This window comes from Camelina sativa, chromosome 15 (genome assembly GCF_030686135.1).
Source record: "Camelina sativa cultivar CO46 ecotype springtype chromosome 15, ASM3068613v1".
NCBI lineage: Eukaryota > Viridiplantae > Streptophyta > Magnoliopsida > Brassicales > Brassicaceae > Camelina > Camelina sativa.
The window spans coordinates 16,151,382-16,163,320 of record NC_141894.1 but is presented as its reverse complement, the minus strand read 5'-3'; the positions used below and the strand labels follow the sequence as shown (position 1 = coordinate 16,163,320).

Genomic DNA, 11,939 nt, shown 5'->3' with positions numbered 1-11,939 from the left:
AAACTATATTCCATTTCTCAGATTCTAACTGAATATAGAAGTATAATTTCAGAGATATTGTTAGATCTATCAAGAATCTATCATTGGTGCAACGATACTAGGTTGTTGAAATCGCGATGACAGAGATGAAGGAATCGGAGCTGATTGAGCCGGCAAACTTCCCGGACAATCCAACGGAAAACCTTTTTTACGCGGTGGTTACTACCGACTGGTTCAATCGAAGACGGAGCATGAATTAAGAATCAATCGTTGGATGCGACGCTTCAATTGGTGCTCAGTGCCTTGTCGCGAGTTGAAACTCAGCTTGGGAAACGACCGGAGCAACCAGAGTCTTCGACTCCACCACCGCTGGTACCAGTTACTTCTGATCCTTATCCGCGTAGTTACGATGATCGGAATCTACCATTGGAGAATAGATCTAGCTTACTGCGTAAGATAGATATGCCGGTTTTTTATGGATCTCAGGTTTATGAATAGTTGTCCAAGGTAGAACGATTCTTTCGTGTAGGCCGTTACTCTGATTATGATAAAATTGGTATGGTAGCGTTAAGAATCGAAGGAGATGTGTTGAAATTGTTCAGTTGGGAGATGAACCGAAGAGAGTTTCATTCTTGGACTGAGTTCAAACTGAGATTATTTCTTCGCTTTGGAGAGTCTATTGAAGCAGATCCTGGGAATCGATTGTTTGCAAGTAAATAAACTGGGAAAGTGGCTGCGTATGTAACTGAGTTTGAAGACTTATCAGCTCAAGTTCCTAGTTTGGATGATCCACACTTGGAGAAGATATTTTATAATGGATTGAAACAGGAAATGAAGGAGGTGATTAAAATGAAGGAACCTCAAGGAATTGAGCATCAAAAAGCTGCAGTATTACGCATGGAATCAAGCTCATTTTGTCAACTGATCAGTGAGAAGGAGAACAGAGCTCCAGTACCCACCAAACAGTTTGTTTCTCGACCTCCTAACACTTATCAGACTACTAAACCGTTGTTATTAACTGGGGAACAAATCAGGCAGTGCAAGCGGCTGCAAATACAAAACAAGTAACTCAACCACGTCAAAGTCATACCTCTGAAGAACTAGATGCAATGAGAAGCAAGGGCATTTGTTTTAAATGCAAAGGGAAGTACTCTCATGGTCACATCTGTCCCTTGAAGGAGTTACAAATTTTGACTGTTGTGGATGGCTTAGAATTGAAAGTGATGGTTGAGGAGATACAGACCGATGATATTGAGGAGATAGTTCAGACTCCATAAGTGAGATGCTTATCTCTTAACTATTTTCTCGGTCTCCATTCTCCAAGGACAACAAAAATGGTAGGCTTTATAGGCAAGTGTAGAGTAGTGGTACTCTTGGACTCAGGAGCTTCACACAATTTCATCACACCATCGGTGGTTAACAAAACTAAACTAAAAACTCATGCAGCAGGAAACTTAGAAGTGTTGTTGGGAAATGGTGCGTATGTGCATGGCTCTGGTATCTGCAAGAGAGTCCAATTTCAACTAGGTGGTGAGGAGTTTGAGAGTGACTTTATTTCACTAGAAGTTGGTGGAGTGGATATCATCCTAGAAGGTGTGAAGTGGATTGGAAGTTGCAAGAGTGGACTTTCATGTATAAAGGCAGGAGAGCAACCTTGTGGGGAGACCCTTCTTTACACGGTCTTCCTCTGTCTAGGAAGACACTTAAAGCTCCTGTCCAGAAATGTTTTGCACAAGACTCTACAACCGAGCTCCACTCAGGACAACTATCTACATCTACTTTCTTTGTGGACCCAGCTATTGCCAAGATTCTCGAGAAGTTCATTGTGGTGTTTGCTCTACCCGTTGGGTTACCACCGTTTAGAGGACAAGTGTGACAACCTGTCCCGTTGACCCCACTAACCCACTACTAGCTTGCCCCCATAGGCCCAAAACTGGATCAATTGGTGACAATTTGTCCTGTGGGAAGGTTGTTAAAGGGTGGGGACCAGGGTTCGAGGAACGCCTGGCGCACCAATAACCTACTGGTGGATTTGGATATCCACAGTGAGGGGTTAGGATAGATGCCCTGCAGGACCAGCTTCGGGCCTATGGGGGCAAACTAGCGGTGGGCTAGTGGGGTAAACGGGACGGGTTGTCACAACAAGAGCATAGCATTACCCTCAAGTCATGAGTTCAGTCTATTACTGTTCGTCCCTATAGGTATCCACATGCCACAAAAGAGGTGATGGAGCGTATGGCGGGAGAAATGCTATCGTCTGGGATCATTCGACTCAGCAATAGTCCATTTTCAAGTCCGGTCTTGTTGGTCAAAAAGATGGACTCTTCTTGGAGGTTCTGCGTTGACTACAGAGCTCTGAATCGGGCTACTGTTCTGGAAAAATTTTCTATCCCAGTCATTGATCAACTGCTCGACGAGTTGCATGGAGCTATAATCTTCTCAAAGATTGACTTGCGTTCTGGCTATCACCAAATAAGGATGAAGGACGAAGACATTATGAAAACGGCTTTTCGCACACTAGAAGGCCATTACGAGTTTTTAGTGATGCCCTTTGGCCTTACTAACGCTCCAACAACTTTTCAAGCCCTGATGAACAAGGTGTTCAAGCCGTATTTACGAAAGTTTGTTGTGGTGTTTTTTGATGACATTTTGGTGTATAGCAGCAGTCTCGAAGATCACGTCCATCATTTGAGCTTGGTGTTGCAGCTGTTGCAGGATAATGTATTGTTCGCTAATCAAAAAAAGTGTTTATTTGGAGCTTGCAAGGTGGAGTATCTTGGACATGTCATCTCTAAAGATGGAGTAGCTACTGATTTGGTTAAAACAGAGGCAACGTTGCAATGGCTAGATCCTAACAATATTAAACAATTGCGTGGTTTTCTGGGTCTTACAGGGTATTATCGCAAGTTTGTTCGCAATTATGGTACTCTTGTTAGACCCCTGACGGATTTATTGAAGAAAGACAGTTTTCAATGGAGCACATTGGTGCAAGAATCGTTTGACACCTTGAAACAGGCTATGTCTACAGTACCTATACTTGGACTACCTGATTTTGATAAAACTTTTGTCTTGGAAACTGATGCATCAGGCACTGGAGTGGGAGCAGTTCTTATTCAGAGCAAGAGACCAATAGCTTACTTTAGTCATGGGTTGACTACTAGAGAGCAACTTAAACCTATCATGAGAGAGAACTTATGGCTATTGTGATGACGATTTTGAAGTGGAAGCATTATTTGTTGGGGAGAAAATTTGAAGTCCATACTGATCAGAGAAGTTTTAAGTTCTTATTGGAGCAGAAAGAAGTTAACATGGAGTATCAACGGTGGTTAACTAAGCTGTTAGGGTTTGATATGGACATCATTTATAAACCTAGAGTTGAGAATAAGGTTGTTGATGGCTTGTCACGGATTCCTCATCCTGCATCAGTGGCTCTAATGGCATTCATGGTTCCAACTGCAATACAACTACAAGATCTTTACAAGGAGATTGAGTCTGATTCTGTTATTCAAGCTTTGATCAAACAATTGGAGAATCCTGCGCATCAGACTCATTACCACTTAATTGGGGACAAGCTTTGGTATAAACGAAGGTTGGTGATTTCGAAATCTTCCAAGTTTATTCCTCTAATTTTTCATGAGTTTCATGATAGCAAGATTGAAGGGCATGCTGGTATATTGAAAACTCTCAAATGGATTCAATCTCTGTTTCACTAGGAGGGAATGTACAAGGATGTTAAGACGTATGTTACTGAATGTGCAATTTGCCAAACTCACAAGTATTTGACATTAGCACCATCAGGACTTTTACAACCATTGCCTATTCCTACGGCCATATGGGAGGATATATCTCTGGATTTTATTGAAGGATTGCCGACTTCTAATGGCATAAATATTATCCTGGTGGTTGTTGATCGTTTGAGCAAGGCATCACATTTTTTGGGACTTAAACACCCTTTTAAGGAAATTGATGTGGCTAACAAGTTTGTTTCTGAGGTGGTTAAGCTTCACGGATTTCCAAAGTCCATCATTTCTGATCGGGGCAGGGTGTTTGTGGGAAGTGTTTAGAGAGAGTTGTTTCGTTTGGCAGATACTAAATTGAAGTTCAGTACGGCGTATCACCCTCAAACAGATGGCCAGACAGAAGTATTAAACAGGTGCTTCGAGACTTACCTTTGCTGCTTTGCTTCTAGTCATCCACGCACTTGGTTCAAATATCTGGTCTGGGCGGAGTATTTCTATAACACAGCTTACCATACTGCTATCAAGACAACACCATTCACGAAAGTCTATGGTCATGATCCACCATCCTTATTGACTTTTGAACAAGGTTCCACGGCTAATTGGGAGTTGGAGGTGCAATTACGAGAGAGAGACCTGATGTTGACACATATTCGAGGAAATCTCCAACGAGCTCAGGATTTGATGAAGCGTCAGGCTGATAAGCATCAGCGTGATGTTGAATTTGCAGTGGGGGATTGGGTTTATCTCAAACTTCAACCATATCGTCAAATGTCTTTGCTAAAGCGTTCTTGTCAAAAGCTTGCCACCAAGTTCTTTGGTCCCTTCTTGGTGTTAGAACGTGTTGGAGCAGTGGCATACAAACTTAAGCTTCCAGATAGTGCTAAGCTTCACAATGTCTTTCATGTCTCTCAGCTTAAGAAGGTGGTTGGTGATCCTCAGCAGGTACAATATACTGATCCTCCTGAATTAATTGAGGATGAGTTCTTGTTTCCTGAAAAAGTCTTGGAGGTGCGTTCTAATGCTACTGGAGGTAGGGAGTTCTTGGTTCGTTGGTTTGAGAGACCGGAAGCTGAAGATTCGTGGAAGCTGAAGATTTGTGCAGTTGTTTCCACAATTCACGCTTGAGGACAAGCTGTTTCTCCGGGGAGGGAGTATTGATAAGATTCACCAGTCCTATTATCGGAAGAAGCCAAATGCCATGTCAGCATCGGATGAGTCAAAGGAAGAGCGGGAGTTGACTGGTCAGCTCAAGTCAAACTAATTATAAGACTCGGAGTGAAACGGAAGGTTTGCTGTTAGACGTCGAAGGCTATAAGAGCCGTTGTATCGTCTTTCTTGTTTCTTTTATGTTGATTCTGAGTTTGTTATTCTCAAGTGATGTGCTTGAGTGCTTGAGTGATGTGCTCAAGAGTGATCTATGTTGTTCACGCTTTCTCAGATTAACTCTTTTCACTTCTTTGATTTGTATTCCTCAAACTCTATTCCATTTATCATATTCTAATTGAATATAGAAGTATAATTTCAGAGATATTGTTAGATCTATCAAGAATCTATCAATGGGATTGTTGTGTTTGGTTTTGTATTGCCATTCTTCTTTGTAGCTCTTATTGTTGAATTTCACTGAGTTTAATTATCTGAATTATTAAGTTAGAAGGTGTGTTTGTATTAAACAATGCTTCTAAGCATTTTGATGTTTGTAACAGTTACAACGTTTGATTTAGGTTGTGTAACACAATAGAAAGACACAACTCTTTCTCTTGTTGTGTCTAAGTATTTAAATACATAGTCTCGTCATTGTAAAATTCAGTTTTTTAGTTTATTAGTTTGGTGTATGATGAGTTAATTGCATAAAAAATCTCTTTCCATATCTCTAAATGTTTAGTTGCAATACTAAGTTACATATTACATATCTTGTATGAAATAAATTTATTACCTTTCCAAAATTTTAATCACATAACATTAATACTAAATAAAAACTGTAAAAATTAACATTGTTATATATAATAAATTGCATAAACTAGTATTTGATATTTTTACCCTTAATTACTATTTTAATTTGTTATTCGAAACTTATATTTGTAATAGTATCTGATTGTAAATATATATCTTTGGTAAGATGATTTCTAAAATATATACGAGATAATATCAAAATACATAAACTTATACAACATATAAAAAATATATTTTAAACTATGAAATATACAAAATTGATATAAAAGATAAAGTTCCAATCTGTGCAACACTGATCTAGTACACAATATGTTGTTATTCAAATAATCTCCATGCATACACTTCCATTGCCAACAATCAAGTTGGATGATTCATTCGGTATATGAAACAAAAGCGATATTCAAGGTAATTATTGATGGAGAATGACAGTTTTTGTTTTAAATTCTCCAGCAAAACTGAGTCAAAAATGTTTTGTTTTAGCGGAGACTATCAAAAACGACGACGACTCATTTTTTCTATAATTTCTTGTTCGTACTAGAGTCTTTGTTGCCCACCAAGACCATTCATGCATTAAGAATTTAAGATCAACTGCAAGAACTCAAGCGGCCGAAAATATTACAAAATCATCAAACGTATGTGTGAAATTTTTTGAATAGATGCATTGCATGTAAGGAATTTACGAATTATTGTTCTTCTAATCTTAATATCCGGTACAGGCCCGGTCCACCCCTAAAGCAGCCAAAGCATCAGCTTTAGGCCACATAATATATACAAATAATTTGGGCTAACTAACAAAACGAATTTGTAGTGTAGATGGTTATGTTGTACGAGAACATGTATCATGTTGTAGGTTCGATTCTCCAAATAAGCAGTTTTTGTATTTTTTAATTGTTTGTATCATATGAGTACAGTTAATATATATTTATAAAATACCATTTATAAAAATGCTTTAGGCCTCACTAATCTTAGGACCGGCCCTGATCCGGTAAAACAAGAATCAAATATATCTTTCTATTTTTATATCACGAGACACCTTACACTTAAAGATAAATGTCTACAACTTTGACAAAAGTTAATAATCATTTTAATCTAATTTTTAAGAAAAAAAGTTAACTGATTTTGAAATTTCATCAGAGTACAGTGGCGGACCTATGTACAAGCAAGGCAGGTCATATGACTTGGATAAATTTTCAAATTTTCCTAATGGTTATTAAGGAAAAAACACATTTACCCTCATCAAAAAAATTTTGTATTTGTGTTTGACGGGAAAACAGCCTATTCCCCCATAAACTATGTTACTTTATCGCATTCATACACAATATTTTCATCTGTGCCTATTCCTCCATGAACTACAACAAAATTTGAATATCCTACATGAACTATATAAATCCGGTTAAAACCCACAAATCGTGTGACGGTGTTACTGTGCCGTTAACTAGATGATGATTAGGATGCCACGTGGAGCTACAAAACGACGTCGTTTTGTATATTTTAGGAGAAAACACATTTAAAAAAAAACATAATGTGTTTATAAGTGTGGCTATGTGTTGGCCAATACGCACAGATGAAAGTCTTGTGTATGAATGCGATAAAACAACATAATGCGATAGTACCCATGTGTTTGGTCATTGTCTCTGCCCCTGAACCCAAAGCCTCCATAAGCTTGTTTTCATAAAAGAAAGGAAAAATGTTTGCCAGCTACGCCAAGTATTGGCCAACACATAGCCACACATACAAATAATATAAATGTTTTGTTAGCTACATGAATTATTGTCATTACATAAGGACATGCATAAACAAACATGAGTTATGTGTACAACACTATAACCATCTAATTCCGATGATTTGTTTGCCGGAATCTGGTGTTGACCGGCATTGACCAATGTTGACCGGTGTTGACCAAAAAATTAAAAATTTTATTTATTTTTTACAAAAAACAAAAGTTTAAAAAAATTACATAACTTTACTAAAAAATTATATAATAAATTTTTACTACAAAAATAATACAACAAATATACCATATCATTTGTATACCCTATTATATTTTATTATGTAGCATGCTATTAAATATTTTTATATAACAAATATATAAAAATAATGGTAAATCAAAGGTTAAATATATAGCAGGGTGCAATATACTTTGACAAAAAAAAAACAAATTAGACTCAATTATAAAAAGTCTATGAACATTTTTAGCCAAAAGATTTTAAGAAAAAATTTTATGTCTCATCATTTGTTATATATCATATTATATTTGTTATATAAAAGGAAACTTTTGTATATAACAAAATTTTACTACAAAGTATTATAACAAATATACATTTTCCTTTTTTATATAACAAATATAAATATGGTACATAACAAATATACATTTCCCTTTTGTATATAATAAATATAATCTATATATATAAAGTTAACTTTGCTCACTTCTCCTTCCTCCACATCAGCATCCACCTAATCAATTTTCTTTTATTTTTTTTGCATAAAAAAAAATATTTTTAATATTCATTAATTGCATATTTATTAATTATAATTATAACAGTTAAAAATAAATAAAAAACGAATTAATTAAAATTAATTAAATTTTAGAATAGTATAAACAATAATATATTTTTTAGTAAATTACAAAATTAATAACTATCTAAAAAATGAATTAAGTAAATTCAATGAAAATTTTAAAATAGTAAAAATAATACTATAAATTTGTTTTAGTAATAATATTGTTACTAAAATTATAACCAAAAAATGATTATATTCCAAAATTTAGAATAGGTTAATGGGTTTTAGAATGTAAGTAAAAATTTTAATGCATGGTGGAATAAAAAAAAACAAGTTATGTAATTGTATTTATAAAAATCTAAACTTGAAAATAAAATTGAAGTGAAACATTAGTTTCTAAGAAACATATACCATAAAGATTTATTATTAAATTTTACTTATAAGAAAGAAAATATTAATTACTTAACTTAACTTAACTTAAAAGTTTTGATCTAAAACAAAGGGGCATACTTTTTTTTGGGAAAACTATGAAAAAGAATTTTGAAGAAATAATCTATCTAAAAAACAAAATCAATGGTCAGGAAATATAGAAAAAAGAATATGCAAACCGTTACAAAAAGTGGCATGTGATCTGTGTAGCATATCTCATAAGGTGGAGATACAATTTTATAACATGATATAAAATATATGTAACAAATATAACCCAAAACATTGGAATTTTGTTCAAAACAAAAAAAAACCCAAAATATTGGCAAAAACAACATATTTAAAGTACACTATATCTTTTTTTAGAAGACGAAGATGGGGTTACATCACAATATTAACATCTGCAAATAACATATGAGATTTTAGAAATATATGTAGCTTGGATTAATGAATAGATATTCATTGTGGGGTTTAAATGTTTCATCATTTAAGCATTTTTTACTTAGTCTGAAATTATATTATGACAGATGATGCATTTGGACAACCTCATTGTAGCGACATAGCAGTCAAACTATTCATGAAACTTTGTCTATTCACATTTAATGTTGGATATCAATATGTTTAAATGGTCTCTATAATTAGGTTAACGATCGACATTGGCGTTAGAATTTTTAAAATTATGTTTTCATGGGATATGAATATGGAATGAACTCTTTTAAAGATAAAATGTCAAAAGATTGTCGACAATATTATTGCGACACCAAACAAAATATGTTATATATAGATTAGTAAAATAAGTACGTCATTTATATAGATTTATCTTTTAATCTTTAAATTATATTCATATTCAATGATTCTTTTTTTTCGTCAAAAGGTCATTTTATTCATTTAATCAATGTTTGGATGATACATAGTAGCAATGATTCTTACTGATAAAATTTTTAACTAAAATCCCACGTAAAATCGCAAATAGATATAACAAATAAATATTATCTTAAAAATTATATATGTTGTATATCATTGGATAAAGTAAGTTATATATTTATACTCAAAAGTTAGAATTATTATATTTGAGCTCAACAATTTCTGTTGATAAGAAATATTTTAAATTAAAATCCCGCGCGTGCGCGGGTGCAAATTCTAGTATGGTATAAAATTTAAAACTAACTTTTGAATTTACAAAAGGAAAATGTATATATGTTATACTATTTTGTAGTAAAATTTTATTATATAATCTTTTAGTAAAGTTATGTAATTATTTTGTTGATTTTTGTTGTTTATGAAAAAAAAAATTGGTCAACGCCGGTCAATATCGGTCAACGCTGGTCAATACCGGTCAACATCGGATTCCGGCAAAGAAAGTATCAGAATTAGATGGTTATGGTGTTGTACACATAACTCATGTTTGTTTATGCATGTTCGTATGTAATGACAATAGTTCGTGTAATTAATAAAACATTTATATTGTTTGTATGTGTGGCGATGTGTTGGCATATACTTGACGTATCTGACAATCATTTTTCCTAAAAGAAAGCACTTTTCAAGAGGACAACAAAGATTGCTTGGTTAAGAATTAAAACCTCTAACCCAATCAAAATCTAACACACATCAACATTAAGATACACAACTTTATTGTCTAAGCCATCACCAAGAAACCCAATATCCTAATACAAAAAATATTTTACCAATTAAGTATGTAGATTTAAAATTAAAAGGACGTGGGTCAATCACTAACCACATGTTAGGTGCATTATAAAAAAATCCAAAATTATACATGGCTTGAATAAAACAACAATTTATAGCATCAAAAGCATGGTCCTTGATTCGCTAGATCCTAAGAGACAGTGACCTCCTCCAATCGGCAAGACATGGCTATACGCCCTTTCTCAACTTTCAACTATTCTGTCTTTGCCCTTTTTAAACATATATTTCCATTTCTGTCGAGTGTTACACCTTCGATTTGGACCAGAAATACTATACTAATGAAACAACCCGACTTTTTTTTTTTTTTAATAATTAAATACAATATAAACAATTATGCAGCCTATACTATTAAATTAAACCAATCCAAATCACGACTCCTCATTAAACCAATAACAACCAGTACACACAGTGGAAACATACCAACCATACAAAACCATTACAACATCAATACAATAACAATCCTAAGCATTCTATCCATCAACCTAGCATATCTCTATCCAAGGTTCCAACAACATATCCAACAATCCAATAACACACAAACGAGACTCTAGATCATCCTCCTCCTCATCGCCATGATTCCACAACACAAACCTGCACACCACAAACAACAATTAAGATGCGTAAGTATTATCAGAAATACTTAGTGAGGCAATCCTCCCATCTACTGAGCTATACACACAAGCAACTGAAAAACCAATGCTTAACAACTGACAACCAAACACAAACAAACCAGGAAAATCACGAAACAAGCAACATGGTGTCGACCGACACCTAACTGGTGTCGATCGACACTCCCTTCGCAGATGCGAACTGCACGAATCCGAACGACGAACCTCCGTTCCAATCCGCCTACAATCTGTCCCAAACTCTCCCAAAAGCCTCAGGAACCTATAATAACCATAACACAACCACCACAAGCAAGAACAATACCACAAAACACAACAAATCAAGCAAACAAAGGATTCTCAGGCTTAGATAAGCCATGGTCATGCACTCACCTTATCAAATGATTATAACAACCAATACAACCAGTTGAGACCCTCCTAACGTCTGAAACAGCCCAGAAACGCCCTACAACAAGCCACACAACCAAAAACGACTTATAGCAAAACTGGACAGAAACATCAGAAAAGAACAATCTCAAAGACGAAATCCTAAAATGAAAACCAACCGTTAACTAACAAATCGCTCCGGTGAAAAGCTATCCCTAGACGTCACGAAGCTTCCCACAAAATTTCAGCACGATCAGGAACCAGACAAGACCACGATCTCAATTATAATCCCCGATGGTTCCAACTCGCGTATAAGAAAACGTGACTCACGAAACTGCCAATAACTCATCGAGTTTAAATCCAAAACTACTTCTGTAAAAAGGAGAATGACTATGAAAGACTTGGGAATAAACCTACCAAATTTCATTACCTTTGAGAACGATTTGATATGCCGAAACTGTTTCCTCCCAAACCCTAACGGTTCTGCTCTTTTTCCTTTAATCTTTTTCACACCACAATAGGCTCTCTCCTCTCTCTCTATCTCTGCAAACGGCGACCAGACACCCTAAAACCCTTAATTTGTCGCTTCTCCACTTATATACTCGGTTTAGATAACTAACCCAAACCAACCAAACCAAAAGCGCAAATT

At 35.1% G+C, this 11,939-nt stretch overlaps 1 protein-coding gene and 1 long non-coding RNA gene across 2 annotated transcripts; one reads left to right on the top strand and one right to left on the bottom strand.

The window, feature by feature from the left end:
* Positions 1-3,185: 3,185 nt before the first annotated feature.
* LOC147926716 (uncharacterized) lies at positions 3,186-4,844 on the top strand. The gene is made up of 2 exons (XM_087487178.1): positions 3,186-3,648; positions 4,066-4,844. The coding sequence occupies exons 1-2, from the start codon at positions 3,186-3,188 to the stop codon at positions 4,842-4,844; spliced, it is 1,242 nt and encodes a 413-aa protein (XP_087343304.1).
* A 5,807-nt stretch (positions 4,845-10,651) lies between these two features.
* On the bottom strand, positions 10,652-11,857 carry LOC147926715 (uncharacterized). Its single transcript, XR_015581364.1, has 4 exons — positions 11,721-11,857; positions 11,470-11,624; positions 11,297-11,369; positions 10,652-10,889 (listed from the first exon to the last, which is right to left on the bottom strand). It is a non-coding gene; the product is annotated as an uncharacterized LOC147926715 (long non-coding RNA).
* Between the last annotated feature and the right edge of the window lie 82 nt (positions 11,858-11,939).